Genomic DNA, 24,251 nt, shown 5'->3' with positions numbered 1-24,251 from the left:
TAAGGAAGAAGGGAGGAGCTCAAGGAAGCTTAAGCACTTTTTTTCTGCAGGCCTACAACACTGTGCTAATTCAAGAGAACTGAAAAGAAAAATCGGTTGTAACAGAATGACCAACCGGACAGTTTATTTGTAAGCTGCATTAATTGGAAAACAAAAAGAGCAAATGAGTATGATGAATGATGCAAAACAAATTTGAAACAAAATTCTACGATCCCGCTTATCAGTTTTAAGGAGACAGGATCTCAAGATTTTTTCCGGCCTTTAAAAAAAAAAAAAGTAACTCCTCTCTCCCAGCCCCCCAACCCAATCAAATCCCCAACTGTATTCAGTTTTAATAAGCTAAAGTGCTATCACAGAAGAAAAATCAGTCTCTAAAAATAATGAGCTGTATGTTTACAGTGTCCCTTTAACACCATAGTCTTGATACGATTTTTGAAAATAAATAACAGAATAGAAAAACAATATTTTTTTGTGGGGACTTTTTTTGTTAGGTTTGTTGGTTTTGTTTTTCTTTTAGTGTCGTGCTACTTGAAATTTCCTTGGCAATAAGCCAGTTCTAAGATTTCTTAAAAAAGGGAATAGCAGTTGGCTTGTGAATCATTAAATAATTCCAATCCCCACTCCCTTGCTGGAATTTTCCCTCCCCCCCTCCCACTTTAATATCCATCTTGCCATGCCAGGTGTTGAGTGTACTGAAGGACTTTAAAAACAAATGAAATAAAGTTGAAACTACCTATTTCAGATTTCAACAACTAACTTCTTTTTTAAAAACATTGTTACTGCAATGGAACGGTTTTGTGTTCAGTCTTTGTTTTAGTTAAAACATTTTAATTGGGCTGTGGAAATGAGATCGGGTATTTTACCCAAGTTAAATCAATGGCTAACGTACAACTCGAATGAGAAATGTACAATTTGAACTGACCATTTAAAGAGACGATTTGTCACACACAGTTTGCATCCATGCAGACTGAGAGCTTTATAATTACATTATGTACAAAAAAAAAATTTTGTTTTAGTTTATTAAGGCAACCACAACTTGGAGAACACGTCCAAAGTGGCATTAATACAATTGCAGTGGTGATACCCTTTGAACATTTTTATTTTCAGATAAGAACACTTATTCCTTTTCTTTTTTAAGAAATAATTGCCAAGAAAGAACCTATTTTCCATAGGGTTTTTGTTCTCTATTTTTTTTTTAAAGCAATCTACTTTATCTATTTTCTTTAAAAGAACATATCAAGGCATTGCTACCCAATGCAAATTATTCAAATCCTGGGTTTCCCATCAATTTCACTGGGAATTGCAGGTGGTAAGAACTGGTAGGTTTGGGCCCTGTCTTTTTACTCTATTTTTTCTGTCCTACTTTTTTTCTTTTATCTTTTTTATTATTTTTTTTTTGGTTATTTTGTTCATGTTTACTGTAACTCTATTCCCCAGAAGTGTCTTGCTGTTCTCTACTCATGTGTACCGAGCATCAAAACAACTTGGTTGACGGATGACCACTTTTTCACATGCCATTGAAAATGCCAAGTTGCTTCATAGAAACGTGCTATCATAACTGAATATCCATGTACACCTTACTTCAAATGCTGTGATATTTCATTGTTCCTTGGGATAGCACTCGGAATGAGTGTGTGTAATGCTCTACTTTTCTATTGCCTATATTGTAGCTAGCTGTAACTAGGCAAGTAAATGAGAAAGAAATATATAGTTCTAGCAGGAGTCAGGCATTTTGGGTTATGCTGCCCCAAAGCCTGGTAGGTATATAAAACTGGAAAAAAAAAAAAAAAATCAAACAGATTATAACCAAGATCACAGTTGAGAAAATGACACTATTTTTTGTCTTTTTTTTTTTTTTCCTTTGTTTCTTTTTTTTCCTTTTTTACAGTGATTTCTACTATGGTATGGTTACTCTTAGTTTCACCTGGCCCGCCAAACAGAATCGGAGTCGAGCATGCAGCCCTAGTGACAACATTCAGCTGCGTCTGTGAGGATGACCTCCCGCCTCCGGGTACGGTACGAGAACAGCAATGCTGAGATGCTGATTAGTTTTGGAAACTCTGCAAAGTAGATGCTATCCCCAACTTTGACACACACACACATACACACACACACACACATACACATGTCCCCTCGCCCCCCCTTATCCCCCACCGTTCTCGCACCCTTTCCCCCCTTTCCTGGGGGGCTGGGGCCAAAGTGATGAAGAGGAAGATGTGAACCCTGGCTGGCGGAGCTCTCCGCAATGGGTTCTGGCCGCCAAAGGGGCGAATGAGTCTGGTGCTGCTTCAGGGGGCGAAGCGGACCATGTGTCTCCTGTCTCTCAGTCCCAGTGTGCCCCGCTACTAGCACCCAACATCCGAAGAGGTGCGCTGGCCTTAGGGAAGGCCTTCGCTTTCACTCCCTCTGCCTTTCCGGTGCCGCTTCACTTTCATGTCATCCTCTTCCTCTTGCGGGGACTTGTTTTTCCTTTTCCCAACCCGAGGCATCCGGGGTGGAGGCAGAGGGGGTGGAGGTGGAGGAGGAGGAAGAGGAGGTGGTGGAGGTGGCGTCTCTCGCGCCATATGTATGACAGCCTCGATGGTGGCCATGATTGTGTCTTGAGTGGCTGCTTGTTCCAACATCAAAGGGTTGAGTGTCGGTCTCTGACCTCTTTTGCTGGGAAGGTCAACGCATTTTTCCAGAACGGGCATTTGGTCTCTGGAATCTTCATCGAAGGAAAGAGGTTGCTTCCGAGGACGCCCCCTCCGCTTCTTGACGAAGTTATTGCCTGTCTTTGATTGTCTCTGCAGCCGCTTGGCTTTCAGGATCTTGTTCACGTGATCCAGGTTCTTCTTTGTGGACAGGATCTTGGTGTAGTTGCACATCTTGCGCACCTCGCACTGGATTGCTTCAATTTCACGTCGCTTGAACCTTTTTTTCAGTGGTGGGCTGGCTGTTGGGAGACAAGGAGAGAAATGGGGGGAGGTCAAACAACAGTGAATGGAAACTCCCCTTGGACTGCTTTCAGTGTCATGAAGACTAGATGCTTCCAAGCCCAGTAGACTGAATATGACTACTGAAGAAGCAATGGCTGTAAGAAAGAACTCTGCATAGAAAAGTCACTAAAAAAATTAAAAGATTATTCGTTACAGTCCCAGAAGAATTGCTGTTACCTCCTTTTTTACTGTCCTAGATGAAAATACAACTTTGACTATTAAGCAGTCTTCAGAGATTTCTCTCTGTCTCTCCTCCCTTCTAAAGATTTCCGCAGCAATGTTGTACCATGGGTTTGCTTAATTCTCATTTCTAAACCTCTAGTGGGAGAGAAGGAATGGCTGCTTAGCATAGCCGTCATATTGGCTCACTGTAACTATTAAACTTTCTATACCCCAAACTATGCTCCTGATGTCTTCACCCCAGCCTTTAATTCTTGCCATGTATGCCAGTTAGCACAAAAAGTGTTTGTTACTGAAACTAGTGGACACAGACGGGTTGTGTGGGTCACTTCACCTATGGCAAATTCATTACTCCTGCTTGGGTTTCTTTGCTACATCTCTGCAGATACTAGCTGAAACTACTGAGCCATATAATTGATTTTAATGGCCCCCAAAGTAAGCTTACTCCTGGTTCAGATCACTTACTTTAGATCTGAATGAAGTCCAAAGTAGTTAAGTCTCTTGCCAAGGTCATGTTGTGAGTCATTGTCAGAGCTGGAAAGAGTACCCAGCATTTCTTGGCTCCTGGTCCTTTGCTTAGGACACGAGACCTTGCTTGTTTTTCTTAAATTGTCTCATTGTCCTTTACTGGACGTGGCATCTGTTCAGAGTTCAGGATTTGCACACAGAGTAAAAGTAACTACCCCTTTGTGAGAGGAACAGAATTCTGCTATCGCAGTAACTGATGCTCCCTTTCACTCCTAACATATCTGTTCTGTGTTGCTGGAAAGGAAATGATGGAGTTCAGAATTTCTGTTCAGTAAAGAATAAAACATCCCACTAAATTAACCCCAGCCCACATCTACTTGCAAACTCAATTTACACCTCACTGTCAAGCAGCCATTTGGGTTTGAAATCCTGTAAATTTCCAGAGAAGCCAAGATTTCGAGAAAGGTTCATTTGGGGGTTATCATTCCCTTCACAGCTAACAGGCTAATCTTCTAGCAGTAGTTTAAATAAAGTTGCTATTGTAGCATTTTCTGTGGATAACCGGGAGCTGTCAAGTGGTAGAATCTCCTCTTGCTTGCTCTGGACTATGACCATCCTCACTCACTGGACTCCCATCTTGGAGAAGATAAATTATTGGCTCTTATACCACCATGTTGCTTGGATTCAGCGAGAGCTTGCGTAAACAAACCCAAGTTACAATGCAAGAAGTAGGAGTGAGTCATAAACAAAACACAGACATATGCTCTCTTATAAATAAAGACCTGGATGGCCAACTTCCCAAAGTCTGGTTTTCATTAATTACAAAACAAAATACATTTTCCATATGTAACCCACTCCCCACACCAAAAAGAAAAATAAATCCCACTTGCAGTTTGTGATTCACAGAGGACAAAAAGAAAGAGGAATGCAGTCATTTTGGTACCAAAGAAAAAAAGAAAGGAAATGAAATATTTAAGTTGCTCAGGAGAAGCTAATTAGTTGCACAAAATTCCTCCCAAGTAGGTCACCCCTAAAAAGTGTGGACGCAAGAGCCCTAAGGGCAAGTGGCAGAGAGCTATTTCTCAGTCATCTGATCAAAAAAAAGGTTAAATCCCTGTCACACAAAATGATTACTCTCATCTGGCCTCACAGGAGATTGACATATATAGTCCTAATATTTCCAGCCCTAAGCATTCAACTCTTCTGAGTCCCTCCCAGATCCTGAGAGTAGCTTCAGGTCAGAAGATTTAAGAAATCAAACATTTGGGGGACACTCTTTGCTGTCCACTTTTGCCTTTTATTGCCATTGTCAGGGAACACTTTCAAGACTTCTTTTTTTTTTTTTTTTTTAAATTCCCATATTTAAGATGCAATATTTTTTCCAGAAGGTAATGCTGAAATTTTTCGGTTGATGATGGAAATCTCGAAGATGGGGAATTTAGCACAAATACAGGAAAACCTGCAAGGTTCATGGTGAAATCAGCAGATTTGGCATTACCCTCAACTTTCATTGGAAAGAAAACTAAATGACAGGAAACAAATTTGAAGTAAAGCACTAGCTTGTGAAGTACCTGTGAAGATTTTACGTCTTTACTGAGATTTATCTGTAGGCAGGTGTTTCTGCATCTTAGAATTACCATCCCAATGCAGTCAATGGAGATCTGGTCTGTAGAGCTGGCAGAGGATGACCTCCATTTCTAACATGGGAACTCCATGCAAGTTAAGATACCATGGACATCCTTCTAACACCCTGACAAGAAAGGTGCAGGTGTCCTGTACATCCTGCCAAATCCAATGGGTGTCTTAGTCACCCAAATGGTCCAGGTCACCCAGGTTAAGTGTCCTAACTGGAGCCTGATGGTGAGTAGACAGCACCTGAGTGGAGCAAAGGTAGGCCTCTGCTTTCTGCCAAACTGCCCAGCTCCAAATTAAACTCATATGCAGACAGTTATGGGTAGACATCTACACTTACATGTAAATCCATAAGCTGAACACCACTCTCAGTGTTTTCTTTCATGTTGTTTAGATACTTTTTTGCCCTCCTAAAACTTTGCAAGCTGTCAGTCCACTTCCTTTTGGCCTGAAATTCATTTTCTCATGTAGAAAAAAACCAAAAAAACTTCTGTGCTGTTCTATACTGGCTTACTGCACTAATTTTTCTTCTGTAAATGTTTTGGGGTGTTTATGACTTTCTCAGGAAGCTTGTTAGAAGCTTCTAATAATGCTTTTGGTTTTCTTCCTAGCAAGCCTCTGAACTTGCAAGCTCTAGAAATTATTTGAGTTGTGTTACGTAGTCTGCCAACAGTCAGAATGCATGTACTGAGTAAGTAATATGCTTTCAAGTCAGCTTTTTAAAGAAGATATTAGGAAACCAAATATTATTTTCAGTATTAAGAGTCAGGGACATCTGATTCTACATTTGGTGAAGGGAGACTACGCACAAAAGAGTCTGATGGGTCTGCAGGGGAAAGATTTGATGAGGTGTGCACATGACAAAATATCAGGGAGATCTGCCAAAATAAACCACAATTGAAGTGAGAGCCATTAGGTGTTATCAACTCATCTGGAAGTTCTTGGTGAGCAATCTTTGATATAAAATATTTTCCTATATTGCCATGTGATATGCTGCTCTGCTGAAAACCAAAGCTAAGTACTAATTTTTTCCATTTTATCCAGACAGACTCTGCCCAACCCTGAACCCAAGTTGGTCTGTGTTGTTTTTAGGCTTTGTTGTTCTCTTCCTGCACATACTTTGCTGTATGCAAGTGGAAATCTTGCTTTGGGAGGAATACTTTTGACTTGCTCTTTCTGCTGGAATTCATCTTGAAGGGGCTGAAGAGGAGGTGAGAAATAATAACACTGTGTCTGCATGCAGGCATATGAAAAAAAGAATATGCTCCTAGAGATGATACAACATGGTGGCAACCTCCAGGTGCTGGGGATGCATGGGGGGACACTTTTTTGCCTGGAGACAGTTATCTCCGTCCACCTCCCCAAGCTGCATGGCCACACACTGTCTCTGTGAAGGCCTGGAGCTGTTTTGACAAAATCCAACCCAAAGTGGAGAGAAACTAGAAATATTTGATGCAGCACAGGTGCTTGTACTTTTCCTTCATCCTTTCCCCACTTTCTAAACAACCTCACCCAGCTGCCCCAAACAAGCAAGAACCAGCATTAGTCTTAAAGCACAGCTTTACACATTTAAAATAATGCACATGCAGGCCCAGTGACTTTCCCTTCCCTGGGGTACACAGATGCACTGAGGCTCCGTCTCACAAAGACAAATGAAAATGGCTGCAGGCCATGCCAGGAAGTCACGCAGGAATGATATGACACTGGAAATCACTTCTGAAGCAAAGAGAGGAATCTCTACGTAAAATATGCATTTCCAAGGATAGCTTACAGCAGGCTGGAGGACCCGCTCCAGCACAGTGGTGCTGAGCAAGGAGGCGAGCCCATAGGACAGACCCCTTGGAAGTTCTCCATCGGTCCCCTAACTTTATTCTAGATGGCTTTATTATGTCTGAAGCACTAAAATCCTTCTTACTGCCTGTCATTCTCTAACCCTTCAGAGTTGCCCGAGGCCACTTGCAAGAACATGGCACAGAGAAGACTGTTTGCTCAACAGCTGGGCTCAGTTTGTCGACTTGGTTTCAATGGAGGAACTTTCAAAGAGCTCCCTATTAATTACAGGAAACTCATAGCACTGTCCTGTTTTCCCATTAACACAGTTTCTTTCAGTTTTCAACTAAATTATTTCAACATCTGGGCTACAGATAAACCAACAATTTAATTAGACTTCTCAAAATGGAAAGAATGAACTATGCAGTCAAGCATACACTTTCATCTTGAAACTGATCATAAAATATTTGTGTGCTTTCATTCACCACTGCATTAAAAATCTGTCCTTAGTTTATACATAGGAAAGTATTAAAGACTAAACAGAGAATCATGATTTTTGTAATATAAAAATTTATCTTCTTAGAGTCTACTTTACAGCACGGACCCCTTGTTTTTGCTATTTATTCAGGAAATGAGAGGAAAATCAAAAGAAGTGCACTGAAACAGCACTTTCAATTGAATAATTAAATATGTAATCATTCCATAACTCAATGATACAAATACATTTTTTGTGACCGGAATCAAATGTTTGAGAAGACAACGAAACTCCTAATGGCTGCATGTAGGGTAATGTACTGTGGGTTCCCAATTCACTGGAAATTAAGACACAATGCAAGATTAACTTCTCTATCCATGTGCAAGAAAAGGCATGATGATAGGTGAATGACTTGGCTCAATTTCTGGCCGTATAAAGCTATCACCTTTCTGATCTGGCTCAAAATAGAAGCACAAAATGATTGAAAAACATGTTATTCTGACTTATTTATTCTGATATATTTTAAATCACTGTTTATTGCCCCAGACAATTTTGTATTTTCAAGACACAACGTTATGCTAAAATCACTGAAGTATACAGAAAGAAATCTCAGTTGCTCCTGTATTTGGCATGTTCATGCGACAGGGATGGGAACATTCATATAAATGAACAACAGGACTGAGAAAGGAACCCAGGAGTCTTGCTTCAGAGTCCCCTGCTAGACCATACGGGCTGGTGTTACTTGTGTCCTCATTATTGCACAAGTGGTGGTATGTGAATAAAATAGATTTGATATGCCAAGATACGATCATGAGAAGAAAGTGTTAGAAAAATTACAGCCTGATTATCACATTAGATATGCACATTTGCAGCTACTTCTCCAATCAGGAAGAGCAGTACAAGCACAGATTGTTCAGCACAGTGCCAGAAGGAAGAAGCTGGGCAAGAAATAGAGGCAATGGAGGGAAACAACATTACCTGCTTCTGATGGTGCTGCTGCTGAAGGTAGGAGAGATAATACTGGAGTCGGCATTGCAACACTGTCAACAGCTGTTGGTTTCCTTCGGGTCATCATGTTACAGACAGAACTTTCCATTTTACCATGAAGTGAAGTCTGGTCTGCTTTTAAGTGGGGACCTGCAACTCCTGTTGAAGGAAACAAAATTTGGGCGAATATTGATGAAGTAACATGTCTGGGGAATATCTCAAAAAGAGTAGTCAGTTGCTGTCCTTGCTACTCCCGATATATTTCCATATTTTCCTGTGTATGTGCCTGTAATATGGACTTGATACTAGCAAGGATCATCATTGTTACTTGTTTTTGATAATTTTGCTTCAGGATGTAGCGTCACTGATCTCCATAAACAACGGTAAACCAACATAGCAATTCCACATTACTACTTTTTCTTCTCCAAGGAAACACACACCCTGACACATGTGTAAACATAGACATGCTTCATAGCTCTGTTTAGGGGAATTGTCATTCCCTGGGTAGTTTATTGTCTACACATAGTTATGTACTTCTCTTCTATAATGACCTGACTCAGTGGGTGTTTCATTTGAGTAAACTGCAGGCATCAGGAGCAGCTTCAATATGTAATTCCCTGTCTAAAGCACATGACACTTATTTTTTAGGAATCCCCTTCCTAACAAAAATTTACCATACAACTCATTAAAGAGGTGGGAGTTTAAAAAAAAAGAACAATATGTCATACAATTTTCTACCTAGGGACTACAGTGCAGAAGAAATGAGTGGCAGAAACATACCAAAGAGGTCAAATACTACAGGAAAATAAAACTTGTGCGCTCCGGGATGGTAGATTCCTCCCTTCATAATGTTTCTCAAACTTTTTTATGATTTGAACCCATTTTGTTTGCTTGTAAATGTGTTAAATTCAAACTGCTGGGATTGAAATTTTACATATTAGTTATCTGCCTAATACAGCTGAATATATATCCATGCATTTACATGTAATATTTCTGTGAGTTCACGTGTGTGTATACATACTGCATATATACCTCCTGTGAGTATATGAATTCACCAAGCAGAAAGGTAGCTAAAATGCCTCAGTCAGTCTAACAATAAAACTGGGAGGTTTTTTCCCCATTTTAGAAAACTCCTAGCAGCTGCCACTTTGTAAAAATCCAGTAGCCCCACTTTCATGAGATCAGAGAAGAGTCTGCTAGGGCGAGACCTTTATGTGGTGTCTTTGCCAACTTATGAAAACCTCTCCCAGTCTGATGCTGGGCTTCAACATATCCAGGACAGCCATTAATTTTTCAAAGGTAAACTTTCGTAAATTCCTTCTCTTTTCAAATGTCAACCTGCACATGAGGCCTAGATAAAACACATCAGATTTTGGCAATTAAATTATATGAGGATTCAAAAATCATGGAACAGCTGAGATTGGAAGACACATCTTGAGATCATTTAGTCCACCCCTGCTCAAGCAGGGTCAGCTAGAGCAGGTTGCCCTGGATTATGCCTGGTCAGGTTTTCAACTTCTCCAAGGAGGGTGACCCCACAACCCCTCTGGGTGACCTGTTCAAGTGCTCAGTCATTCTCACAGTAAAAATGTGGTTTGTGATGTTCAGACATAAGCTTCTGTGTTCCACCTAGTGCCCACTAGCTCTTGTCCTGTCACGGGGCATCACTGACAAGAGTCTAGCTCCATCTTCTTTACTCTTCCCCATCAGACATTTGTACATGTGGATAAGACCTCCTTAAGCGTTCTCTTCTCCTTTCCTCACCAGTCTCAGGGGCCTGGGAATCCTGAAGGCCAGTCTTGCCAGTAAAGATCAAGGCAAAAGAGACAATGAGCACCTCAGCTTTTTGCCACCAGTGTCCCTGCTCCATTCAGCAGTGGGCCCACATATCCCCTAGGCTTCTTTTTGATGCTTCTGTGCCTGTAGAAATATTTCTTGTTGCCCTTCTGGCCTTGCTAGATTCAACTCCAGGTAGGCTTTGGCTTTCTAAGTCCATCCCTGCATGCTTGGTCAGTCTCTATAGCTTTCCAGATCACCTGTTCCTGCTTCCACCCTTCTTTGCCTCCTTTTTATGCCAGACATTACTCCAGAGCTCCTTGGCCATTCATGCAAGTCTCCTTCGCTTGATTTGATTTGCCACTCAGATTCGGTTTGGTATGACTCCACAATTTCCCTGATCCCAGCTCCAGGCCAGCAGGAAACCTCCCTGGACAGCAGTTCAGGTCAGCAGATGAGGTCTTTTGTCCCCTGCAGCAGTGAGGCCCCACTGCTATCCCTGGCTGCACCTGGATAGCACCTGCTAGTTCCTCAAAGAGTTCCCACAAGTACCCTGGTACCTTTCCCACAGGACCAAGATCTTGAAGCAGAGCCAGAAACTGCTGCACAAGCTTCTACATGTGTTGGCTGCACTCAGCCTCTCCAACCAAAATTTCCTTGTGTTTACAGATTGGAGCTTCTATCAACAGTCCCTGGCTTTGTTCCTTGCAAGGAAATGGCAAATACCAGAAGACCTATGGGTTGTCTCAGAAACCGTGGAAGAGATCTCCGAAACACTCAGGCACAGAACAACTGCACTGGTGAGAAGAGTCTGAAAGATGGGGCTACAAAGTAGGCCAGTTGGAGATAGGAGTCATGATGGTCCTGTGAGCTGATACCAGGCTGGGACCTAACAGAGGAGAACAGGTCTGAGTGCAGAAATACTTAGGAGCTAGGCAGAATTACAGTTCATGGCTTAGTGAAGATACGCAGAGGAGTTTCTGCCTATTAGACCACATGTCATTCCAGAGCCTCAAATCAAGTATGAAGAATCTCAAATTGTATCCATTCAACTTCAATCTCTCTCTGCTCGTCTCCTCTATTGCAAATGAGTACAATAATATACCCCTCATCTCAAGAGCAGGGCTGTGAAAATAAAATTATCAACATTCATGAAACATTCATCTATTCATACCAAGGCTTAGAAATGTGGAATAAATGAGACATGATGGCAGACACTGAATAGCAAGAGGAAAATCCAGCTACCAAATAGCTGATCATGAGGTGAGCGCTATGCATTGAATAAAGCAGCGTCCTATAGAATAACTGGGATACTTGACAAGGTAATTACACCTATGGCATCACAGCACTGTGGAACTGTGCATATGCAAAACTGGGGTTTCACCACTCCATAGTGCTTGAGTTTGAGCCTTAACATGATTTATTCATGAATGTAGGTCGTGTGCAAGAAATGTGCATATGTGGGTGTATGTATCGCTACACATACACATACATGCATGTGCATATGGTACATAATAATGCTAACAACCTCATAAATTCAACATCTGGTTCTAATTAAACTGAAGGGCCTATATAAAGAGCCGTATGAAAACCTGCAGCTGTAACCTGTTGACCTCTATTGATAAAAAAAAAAAAAAAAGTCTCTGTGAAGCTGTGCTTCAGCATATCAAGGGACAGTCATTCATTTTTTCAAAGGTAATCCCTCACAAACCACTTATCCTCTCAAATCTCTACCTGCACACAGTGTTTGCATTAGGGACCTTGATTTATGGATTCCCACTCCTTGGATGGAGAGGCCGACTTCCTGTTGCCGTGGTTACTTGGATCTTGGTTCAAGGTTAAACTACTCCCAAATCAAAATCAGTGGCAGGCACAGCATCTAACAGCCAGGTTATTGACTACCCTAGGATGCTTAAAGGTCAAAGACCAAAGTGCTGCTTACTGCCTTTGGGGTGAGTCAATATTTTCAATATTTTTATTCTGTTTCTTCTGAAGAAGTAGTTGCTGCTCAATTACCACCTATCTGGGTTTAGCAAGGTCATACAAATCATCAAGGAAAATCCTCCCCCTACAGAAGAGATACAAGTGTAATGAATTACTTCAAAGTCTACATGGCCCAACTGCAGCTCATTGCCGGTGAATCATGGATTCAGCCATCTGTCTTTTGTTTTAGGCACTCGGTTTCTTCCGCCTAAATCACTCACCTCACTGAAATTCTCATCTAAACTGAGGAACAGGAGTAATTTATGAATCTGGAGCAGCCAATAAGGAAGAACCATCAGGTTTCTTTCACAGATACTCAAATGCAGACAGAGACTTGCAGGCACCGTTGGAAACCCACGGAGGTGCAGAGATTTGCTCACAAGGCTGTTACACATGCCGCAGCAGTGGGAGGTCTGTCCCTTGAGTGGATGGACCTGCTGGCACAGTATCATTACCTTTCGTTGGACTTTTCCTTCTCATTTGGGGTGCTCTGTTCAGAAGGCCTTATGTAAGAGAACCCCCTTTTTCAATCCGTCTTTGAATCAGATGCAAATAAATCATCTACAACACCATCACAGGGGGGTCAGAGTTTAAAGCTCACACAACAGATCCATGATTCCAGTGTATTTTATCCTTTGCCACTGCTCCAGAGAGAGAACTTCAAGGCGTACCCCGGTAGCCTGATTCAGACCTTATTTATCACCCATCGTTGATCCCTGTGCACTTCCTCCAAATGAGAGCCCGCTTCATCCCATGAAAGACCCATGCCTTAATTTTCCCGAGTCCTAGTGATGTGCGCTTGCGCGCACATGCAAGTGTGCAATGGGTGGCAAAGCAGGGAGGAAACCAATCATTATTTGTTTAATGAGAACGGGCAAAGAGAAAGGATACCTTCAAAAGCAAGGACAGACATGAAGGACATCATCAAGAACCTGAAATAACGATGGCATGATAATAAATAAATAATCATAACGACCATAAGTAAAAGGGTGACTCAGGAGAAGCACTGTTCTAGTTCAGGGCAAACTGGCAGAAAGCCTGTGTATGAGGGAACACAATACTGATGTGAAACTGGCCTTTTTCTTAACGGTTTATGGGTCTCCTGATACTTTGGATAAAAACCTGGCATTCTTCATTCACTGGCTGAGCAACTTACGAGCTCTGACTGATAATTAATACATTAATTTTAAAGGCCTAGTCATTATTGTTGCTAAGTACTTACATTGCAAGAAATGTGGTCTAGCTCCATTGTGCTAGGCTCTGTACAAAAGGATTAATTAACTATCCTTGCTTTACTGTTATATCATGCTCACTCTGCTTATTGCATTCATCTGTTTTCTTTCATCTTGTACTTATATGGAAAGGTTCTTGGACAACATCCACCTTTTTTTCTTTGTGTACAGAATCCAGCACAATGCGCACCCAGGCTGGAACTCTAAGTGCCGGTTCAAAAGACATAATAAATGTTAATTTACCATTGGAAAACAGAGAAAATCAGCTGATAAAAATTGATCTCTCTTCTGCGAGGGAAGATTTTTCTTTAGAGAATTCATTGCATCATATTTCATACTCCCCACAGATTTCTCAAAATCCACAGCTGTACTTAAATTGTTTATGCATCTGACCACTGCTGTCGGAAAACTCTTACAAGGATTTTTCTTCCAGTGTCTTTGCACGATGTAGCTACTCAATGGAGCTGTACAGGAATGCACATCTAAACATCGAATTAGTCATAGTATTTGCATTTTGATAACTCCTCTGCTTTGAATAAAGAACCAGAAGAAACCTTGTATCTGGGTGAATCTTTTCTTAGGGCTGATTTTAAATAAATCAGTCAAAAGTTTGGCATTGCATCATATTCCAGAAGGGAGAACCGAATTAGTATGTGATAAATGTAGTTAAGGAAAGTAATTATTCTTCTTAAAGTAATATTATTACCTTTCTAACTTATGGAATTCATTTCCCTAGCTTCTATTTGACGCGTATTATCATTTAAAGATAACTATATTTTCAATGTACAGCACTGCTTTATGGCTTTAGGTCCTTTTATCTTCCTCCCTTTTCCACCACCACATTAGAAACTTCAAATTACATCTCTTCTATGAGTGATTTTCTATTCTGCAGGATGTGCCCCCCTGAACAAAACCAAGTTCCCGTAGAATAAAAAAAATAAATTACCCTAATTGCCAACAGGCAAAAATTTAAGACACAGCGACTGCTTTATTTTATTCCAGCTATTTTCCTACTTTTTTTTTTTTTTTTTTTTTTTTTTAAAATCAGGATAGCTTTAGAGAAAGAAAGAGGGAGACTGAGAAAGCCATCATTAGATAGATCTTCTGATCTTTATCTGCAGTAGCACAGTCAGAAGAGCTAATGCTATGATGATAGCTTGGAAATCTCTTAGGAATTGGATAAAGAGAAGCGATAGTGATGAACTCCCAGCTAATAAACACAGAGTGCTTATTTCTGCAGAATGATCAATTTCCAGATGTCCTGAGGCTTGTCTGATACAGTTGATTTACTCATTCTCCCTCACTTCACTAATAAAGCTCAAGTCCAACATCAGATTAGAGAAGAGCCAGATTTCTTAAAGGGGCAGGAGGAGGGCTGGCATCATGGCACACAAATGCTGGGAGACATACTAATCTCTTCTGCCTCCTCCTATAACCACCAAGCTGTCTTAAACAGCTGCCTTCCTCTGCTGAAATCATACACTTCATCCGCTTTGGGTTAGTACAGTAATACAGACAATTAATTTGTTATCTTGTTAGTGGAAATTTAATGCAATGATCTAAAAGAACTCTTACATATTGTGATAAACTTTAGTGCCTCCGGGGCGCCTCTCTTCCATAGGACTCATTTCACATCCCATCCATTATGCAAATGAGACGTGGAAATAGTTTAGTCCCCCTAATGTATCCGTACACTGATGGATTGCACAAAGTCAGCCCTACTGAAACTAATGAGGTTAAATGCATCTTGCCATTCCTTTCTACTTGGGTGAATCTGCGCCTGAGTTCAAGAAACGTGGTGCAAGTCCTCCTCTTCACTTCCTTATGAAGATAATTGTGTTTCCTGACAGGGAGCACAGTGGCAAGCGCCGCATACCTGAAGCCTCACAAGGCGTTACTTAAGGAAGCAGAGCAGCTGCTGTTGCTATATACAGCTCTGGGGCTGTCTGTAGAGGCTTCAGATCATCTTCCACTTTTGGGAGGTGGGTCCTGGGACTGACTGCATGGAGCTGCAGGCTGCAGCCTACAATGACATGCAATGTTTGAAAACAACACAGCTGTTAGCATTATTGAGGAAAGAACTAAACCCAAGGAGGAGAGGGTAAGGAAGCATTATTTTGCTCATCATCAGGACGAGTCTCAAATCCCCATTGCCACTCCAGCTAAGAGGATGATCATCTGTAATCTGAAATTTCAAAAGGCCAATCTCCCTTCTGTTTCAAGCCTACATTTGCAGAGAATTAGACTTCCTAGGAGATGGAGTCCTGAGCTTTTCCTTTTGGTTTTGCTTTGGGATTGTTTTTTCCTGTACCGGTACAGGAACAATCATGGATCCTCTATCTCATACCCTTCCCTCCTCCTCTGCTTATTGCCAGCATGAAAACGGAGTGAGCCTGAGTCAGGAGACTGAGCGATAAAAGCCTCAGTCATGAGAGATGAAGCGACATGTGTCCGGAAGCTCGGTCCATCATGTACTCAAAGACAAAATGGATTTAATGGAGCTGCTGGAAGCTGTTCATATTCTAGGACAGCACAGCACAGTAACCCAAGGGAGTTGTAAGTGTGCTCATACTCAGTCTTCTCCAGCCCTGCTGCATGCTCTTCCCAGGCCCCCAGCCCTTCAAACAGAGTGGGACTGGGATTTGAAAACGTCATGGAAGAAACCACCAAATTTTGACATGCCAGGAAGTGATGAGCACGTGAAATGAGGATTTCCAGTAGAAGTTGGATCAAAGTAGAAGAACATATTAGTTATATGTGGGTGACAGAAATCAATAAATTTAATGAGATCAAAACTTGAGGGTTCAAAAGACCAAAATGGAGTCAAACGCTCCAGGTTCCCAGGCCTTGTGAGCATGGATTTAGGCTAAAGAGGTTTGCTAATGTGTTCAGAGTCAATGGCTTTTCCTGCCCAGAGCCTGAAACTTTTAGTTGAGCACAGAGATGCAGTTTACAGTTGTTGGAGACTAACAGAATAAAGAGAGACACAGAGAGACCAATGGTGTGGAGAAATGAAATTTGCTATGAAATATCTTGGCGAGTGAATCATTTAATACACAGTGATGAAGAACTAAATTCTCTCACAGAGGGGGAAGGAGAAAAAATTAAATCTTTGAAAGAAGTGAAATGAAAAAGTGTTTGAGGGAGGATGGTTAGGTGAAGAGCGAGCCAAAGGGCTCTTTTTTAGGGGCATAAAAAGCCATTAGTTACGCTGAGGGGCAGAAATAAAAAGATCCGCAGCTAGGAGCAAGGAACTACCTAGAGATGAGCAGTCTCACTGAGATGAGCTATCATAGTGGATGAGGATATGCTCACTGGGCAGGAAGGAAACAGAAGATGGGATTCCTTTCTCAAGAACATAGCTGAGGAAAGACAGATGGGGAAATTTCAGTCCGTAAGTAATGAGAAAAGTCAAGGGTGGTGTTTTGAGTTGTTGTTTTTCTTAACAACAGGGATGATCATTTTTAAATGTGGCAGATAGAGCTGATATTCCCTAGGCAAATGGAGTTGGGAGCAGTTTGTATTTATCACAGATTAAATGGGAGACTGACAGCTTTGGTAGGAGAGTGCTGGCATGAAGCATGAGCAGAAGAGTCAAGTTGCTGGTGCAGAGCGGATGAATGAGGCACAAGGGCTGGGCTGGTGTAATGATGGAGTCATTTTTCAGGCACAGCCATTGTGCAAAAAGTGATGAAATCTAAGAGAAGTTAGCAAAATAATTAGCAAAAATCTTGCTGAACAAGTTCGACTAAGAGACCTCCACCAAGGAAAAAAAAGTGCAATGTTCCTCCAGAAAAAGTAAGGCTGCGTCCTCCCTCTGTACACATTCAGCAAAGACAATATCTGTATGATGCAAAAATTCAGCTGGTATTTTCTTGCTTTCTGACTGAAATGTTGTATTTGAATTACACTAGTTTAACTAGTCCTGTGGTGATGTCGGTGTTTGAAAAGTAAACAGTGCCAGGGATGTTGCTGGAAGCCAGCTACCCATACTGTTACATAAAAAGAAAACAAGAGAATCAGCTGGGCACCTCCACCACCTCACTTAGTCCAGTAACATCTGAACTGGTCCCTGGAGGGATCCACACCTTTCTACTCACCGCAGGTGCAAGGGAAGGTGGCTAAGACATGCTAGTAGGCACTTGGGGACAGGTGGGAAGAAGATGGGCTGAAAGTCACTGAGCTGATAAGAGCATCCAAGACCGCTGAATTCTAAGCTAGCGTTCTCCCTAATGGGCAGTACAGCCATTTCACTTTTCTTCTTTATCTGTAATAAGCTATGCCCCAGTTCATGCAATGAGAAATACTCTGAGTATGACATGCATTTGAAGTAAAATCTCAGCACTTAATAGAAGTCCCCATATACCCTCCAATCTAGGAGACTATAACAGAGGAGTTTTTATTTTTAGATGGTTTCGTGCTGGCTTTGTTTTAATATCTGAGTCCATTCATCCAACTTTAATGCTGATTTATCACTAAAATGAGTGCTTGCTTTATCAGCACCAGAGATGAAAAATAATGCACACTGGGAGTGCATATATCATTCTTATTCTCTCTCCTTTTCTGTATTTCAGATCAATAGATACGGGGTATTATTTTCCCTTTCATTCTGAAAACCACAGTAATTGACTGCAATATGAAAACCGAAATCTATTTGAACAGATGCACAGGTAAGATCATAAGTGTTATTGCCAATTAACCTCAGCAACAAAGAAGTTTAATAGTTAGCTAGCATTAAGGTATACAGGACTTTAACTGTTGCCCTATTCTAATGGCATTCTGAAAACAAAATATTTGAAAACTATCAAATAGAGTACAATGTTTAGCTTTATTTTAACAGCTCAGGGTTACTGTGAATAGAGAAAAAAACAAAGAGAGATCCAGAATTCAGCATTTTTCCTGAAGTTCATCCTTTCCCTTGTATTCTATTAAAAACCTCAGTAATACACCATTTCTCCAATATGAACTACAGTGCAAAATCTTTGGATTTTACATATTTTTCAAAGGAAAATTCTGAAGGAAATACTTTATTAAGAGTGGTTTTTATTAAAATTCTTGCTGGAGACTGCTTCCTATAACAGTGTAAGAAGGACGGCAGAAAGACTACATGTAACAAGGTCAGAGACTCCCTCTGTGGAGTATAGACACAAGAAGAGATCTGACTGATGATGAAGAAGTTAAAGAGGTGAAGAGTGCAAAGTGGAATGAAATAGGGAAATAGATGGAAATAGGAGGCAAAGAATAGATTGGAAAGGAGGTGGAGGAGGGACACCGTTTATTACAGACATGTGTGAAAAGCAGATTGACAAGAACAAGAATAAAGAACATACTGGGAAACCCCTAAATGCTCTGAACCACTGAGATTTGGAGTTATGCTATCTACTTGAATGCTGCACATCTATGCCTGAGCCACTCTTTATTTTCCAGAGTGTTTTTCTGCACAGTTTTGGTGCAAGCCTGTCTTCAGTACTCACATTTACTGAAGCCAAAACAGAGTATTTTAGGTTCTTCAAGCAATATGAACTTCTCTCCTCATAGCCTTATGTACTTATTTTACAACACCAGGCAGATGAAACACAGAAAGTTGTATCAGGGCAGGAATATGTTCCCTTTAAGCATCCACTCTGAAAGAGCATCGTGATGGTGCGAAGATGATAAGAGCAGAGCTTTTCTTTAATTATGATTGCTTTCTTGGGGTGGCAGAATTTTATTATCCAAAAGGAAATATTTAACAGTGGCTGAATTTGCTGAAATTCTGACCCTGACTGAGATTTTGGTCAGGCCATCAAGCTATGGAAAAAACAATGAACTTTAGCAAACTGCCAAGCACAGGATCTCCAACCTTTATGCTTGAAATGAAGTTGATACTTTAATTGCTCAGCACTACATGCCCTAGTACAGATTTACCTAAGGATAGGCCCCAGTTTCAGATAATTGTTTGCGAAAGCTGGCCTTGGAAGTTTTGCAGAAAAATTAGAATTCTGGGAAGAAGAAGTCTAAAGGGATTTTATTTAGCAGTTTGGGCATGAAAAAGCATTCAGGCCTTGTTTTCTCCTTCTGGGACAACTGCCCAGTAAAACAGCTCAATTTTGTCGTCAAAAACAAGTCTATGGATTTGTACTCACACTCTGCTGACGGTGGCTTTTTTTTAATAACTAAGGGTATAGGGGGTTCATCTCATCGAACTGTAGGTGGCCACAACCTGGGTGTCTATATGACAGCTCTGCATCTAAGCTGCCGTGACAGGCAACAGAGATGAAATTAGTACAGTTAGAAGAGTGGAGTGGGTGTTTAATTGAAAAAAGTGGGGTCTACTTTAGTCCAAGATTAATTATTTTCCAGGCTCCACTGGCTGAACTTTCACCGACTGTAATGAAAGCTGAGAAACCTAACTCACATAGAGATTTTATGCTGTAGACACCCAGATCTGGGTGAAAGGATCCATCCTCCCCACAAAGCTCTTTGGCCAAATCACAATCTCTCCAGTTTAAATTCCTCCTACTCAAATGGAAAGGCTCAAATGTGGATGGTGCATCCCTGAGCCAGGAGTGCAAGCTCTATACAGGCACCTGGTTGTATTTGAAATGCCCTGAGGTATTTGAAACATCTGAGGGAGGCTGGCAGATATGATAAAGGGCTTCAGGCAAAACCTCTTCCCTTCTGCAAGAGCAGCTGGAGGCCAGGCAGGATATCCTAGGCATCTCAAATGACAGTTGACAACTACGTGTGGGCAAATGAATCCAGCCCTATGCCTTCATTTTCGCTTGTCCTGAAGTCTCCTGCGGGTAGGGAAATATCTCATAATTGTAAATATCCCCTTGCCACCAATGAAGGAGCAGCACGAACATCTCCGGTCAACTCTTCCCTAAATGGGAAGAAAAACGGCTGCAATGCAAGGCACCAAAGCATATGTGCAGCAAATTTAAAACCAGGAAATTTCCCATGATCCTTTAGGATGGATTCTTTACCCAGGAAGAAAACTAGAAATATTTACTTCTTTCCCATGACAGGGGTCTTTTGCTTGACATTATAAAGAAGCGAGTACATTTTTTTACCTTCTCCTAGTAAACAGAGCATTAACAATAATAACAATAACAACGACAACATCTACAACAAAACAACAACAACAATAAAAATAAAAAAACTAACGCAGAAACCCAGCAATTCAAAATTGCAGGTAAGAGAAAAACACAGGAACTCACAGGACACAGCTCTGTAATTGCTAGTATGTACAGAAGGAATCAATGAAATAAATACAGCCTATCCCACAGATATGAGAAAAAGCCACCTGAAGTGCATAATTCTCTTCATCTCTATTTGAAGCTGGCTCAAAGCAAAGAGGGCAAAATGTCTCAGAATGATTAGACAACTAACTAAGCTTAACATTTCCTCTCCCCTCTTGTTTACCCATTCTTCATTGTTCATTTAGTGATGGGAAAAGGCTCTGGAAGCAAACCCGTTATGATGGCTTGCACACATATATCACTTAAATCCAGCTCAACTTCTCAAAAGAGCCTCTAATGGCAGCCTAAGTTATGGTTAGGTCTTAAGCTGGGTTTCTCCACACAAACATAAGAGCCATTTCATTTAGAGATGTGAATCCTCAGAAATGGGAAAACACACCCCACACCCCAAAATGATAAAATCAGCGAAATATCTTCATTGATGAAAATTAACTGTTTCAATGAAGAAAAAAAAAAGTTTAGCAACTGCTGGGCATTTTCAGGGCTTGCTGTGCTATTTCTGTATAGCTGTGCGGCTGTTTCTCATTTCAGGAGTTTAAAAAAAAAAAAGTCTTCTGTTTTTTTAAATGATCTGAACCACTTGGCATGTGACTTCTGAAGTGTTTAGCACAGTCTTACAAAAATGTCATGAAAATTTATCAGCCTCAGCCCCAAATCTACTTGCCTGCCTTGCATCATCAGTCATCATGCTAATGAAAATACTAACGACATTTCAATTGCATTTCAAGAGAAATGAGCTGCTTCAATTGAACAGGAATTAGAAAAAATATTAAATTTTTCCACAACGAGTATATTACTCTCCCTTTTTATTATTATTAATTAGATGAAGCACTTGGCTTCAATGAAGTCTGGGGTCCCACTGTACAAGTCACAGCAGACATAAAAAGTAAGAAATGGGCCATATCACCAAACAGCAAAAGGAAACAAAAGAGAAAAGAACAAGTGGAATGAGAAACAGAAACACTTGAAATGTTTTCAAGGCACTCAATGAAGTCTAAGCTAAGCTATTTCAGGACTTTAGATGATCAACAGAGAGAAGAAGACATCTCCAGAGGTCAACTCACTCCACCTGGGCTAGATGCCTATGTTTGTGTACAGTTCCACCTCAATATGAGGAAAAACTTCTTTACAGAGGGTAACAAGAGCACTGGAACAGGCTGCCCTGGGAGGCTGTGGAGTCTCCTTCTCTGGGAATATTCAAAACCCACCTGGATCCTCTGCCACCTGCTCTAGGCGAACCTGCTTTAGCAGGGGGGTTGAACTCGATCTCCAGAGGACCCTTCCATCCCCTACCATGATGTGATTCTGGGTAATTAACTGATTCTAGAGATGCTCAGATTGGCTAACTCAGACACAAGCATCAAACTTTTAGAAGTACCATCAAGGTACGGCCACATGAATCACAGGCAAAGCGTGTCCCTGCCACTACATGGTACGTCAGTGAGGGCTGCAGCTTCACCATCCTGGTGCCCAACCCAGTTCCCTTTCACCGCTGCCATCTCGGGATTATTGCCAGGATGGGTGCAAGAAGTGCACCTCTGGAGCACAGGGGCTGCAGAAACGAGGGCTTGAGCTCCCCAGGTGGCATCACACACCTTCGCTTTTATTGCCAGGAAGGAACTGGACAAGAGGCCTCCAGCAGATGAAGGTGTCAATAGGTGGTGCTGATGACCAAGGGGTGCAAGGCCTGGTTTCCCTGCAGCAGTGTACCTTGATTATGTGCAGTATCTGTTCCCTCCTGCAGCTCACATTTTCACTGGGGGTCATACACATTCATCACACTGTCTTCACAGACCGGCAATGCCTAGTGCAAGTTTTGCCTGTTACATTTCTCAAATGCTGTCTTTACCTTAACCCACACGTTTTTTTCACCTTATTTTCTCCCCTGTCCTGTCAAAGAGCGTGAGTGAGAGAGCAGCTGGATGGTTATGATACAGCTGGCCAAGGTCAACCCACCATAGTAGCGGACAGGGAGGGGGTGCCCTTAGGAGGTCTTATGTTGGATGGGGGGGGGGGGGTGCCACGGTCTTGCAAAGGAGAAGTGGTGGCAAGAAGCTGGGACAGCAAGGAGGGGCACTTGCTCCCAAGCACAGTCGCTGCTGTGTGGCTTGGGAAAGCACCAGCACTGAAGTAGCTGTTTGCACCAGTGGGTGAGCACACTTGACAACCCAAGGGATGCTTGCCAGGTCTGATCCTAATCCAAATACTTTATATTTTGGAAACTTTTGATCAAAAAGATGAAGGGGGTAGGGGGATGATGCAATGGTTTTCCTAAAAAAAAATTAAAAGTACCCCAAACAAAACAAACAAAAAGTGACCCTGGAAAGCCACAACAGTTCCCATGTTCCAGTCTGCTCTGCCATGAAACCAGAACAAACAGGCCGCGGCACGGTTTTAAGAGTCGATTATAAAACACCCCATCAGAACATAAACATCCCACATCGACAAAGTAATCTCTGTGGATCTCAGTGGGCCTGACCTGCTGCTGCCCTCTTCCTTGTATAGTCATGAATACAAATGCAAGGTGAATGCTGGCTGCCTTCTGATCTGGTGACATTTTACACCCATGTTACTGATGTCAACAACTGCATGAGGGAGCAGAGAATCAAACTCAGGATAACCACTTGCAAAAAATAGAAGAGCAAGCTGGAAGCACGTTTCCAAGGAGTATAGGTATTTCAGATCTGAAGCTTACATGGCTAAGTCGATCCCTTCTGCACTCCCACGTTTACTTAGGGAAAAGCCTTGTCCTTTGCATTGCACTATAATTCATCGTCTGAACAGATGCTGCCCTGTCTCAACAGGAGAGCTGTTCTCCATTCCTGCCATCTCACTTCGCGAGTACTAAATCAATGTGGAGAAATACCTCCCCAACAATACTATTCAGAAACCTTTGGAGATGGGAGCCTGCGAGTTTTGTCTCCGGTATGCAACGGGAGAAAAATATGACTTGTGGCTTATTCTGTTCGAATGTTCCTTTCTCTTTTTAAGCAAACAAACAAATAAACAGCGAATGCCCTATTCCCACCTGGCATTAGTGCAATGTTATGTTTGAGGCTTTAAAAGCGTAAAAGTCAAACCATTCAAAATGATGGGTCCCGTAGCAAATGTAACGTGGTCCCAAGGGTACCCACGTAGTGTATGGTATTGCTGCACATGGTATTAACTTTTATGCCTTCATCTATATATGCAATGTGGTTCATTTATAGTTGCTCTGGGAACCACTATGTTTACATAAATTTTAATTTCCTGTCTTTTGTTTGTTCTCTTTATCATCTTTCTAAAACAAAATTTTCCTTGTGAATTTTAGTGCTCAACCAATTATCTGCAGATAGAGGCACAGGAGAATTGACATCCTCTGATTTTTCCATGTGGCCCTGGCAATACGCCTCCACTTCGGTTTGGACCCATCAGAAACTGTGGAGCTCCAAGCAGTGGCACTGTGTTTCTAACAGAGCGGGCCTGTTCCCACGGGTCGTGGCAATTTTGGGCTGTTACCTCCTGGGATCTGGCCAAAATCTTTCTG

General features: G+C 41.6%; 1 protein-coding gene across 5 annotated transcripts in view; it reads right to left on the bottom strand.

Annotated features, from left to right (window-relative positions):
• Positions 1-2,378: 2,378 nt before the first annotated feature.
• Positions 2,379-24,251, bottom strand: part of SETBP1 (SET binding protein 1) — a 241,466-nt gene continuing 219,593 nt past the window's right edge. For 3 of the 5 annotated variants that reach the window (XM_086479838.1, XM_086479835.1, XM_086479837.1), the window contains 2 exons: positions 8,482-8,649; positions 2,379-2,935 (listed from right to left, as the gene is read on the bottom strand). In XM_086479838.1, coding sequence (XP_086335964.1) covers positions 2,379-2,935; positions 8,482-8,649 — 725 coding nt within the window. Of the gene's footprint in view, positions 2,936-7,044; positions 7,048-8,481; positions 8,650-24,251 lie in introns of all 5 variants that reach the window. The other 2 variants (XM_086479836.1, XM_086479839.1) reach the window with 2 other exon arrangements.

Source organism: Leptosomus discolor, chromosome Z (genome assembly GCF_034619465.1).
Source record: "Leptosomus discolor isolate bLepDis1 chromosome Z, bLepDis1.hap2, whole genome shotgun sequence".
Classification (NCBI taxonomy): Eukaryota; Metazoa; Chordata; class Aves; order Leptosomiformes; family Leptosomidae; genus Leptosomus; species Leptosomus discolor.
The sequence above is the reverse complement of the archived record's forward strand: the minus strand, read 5'-3'. Positions and strand labels throughout refer to the sequence as shown.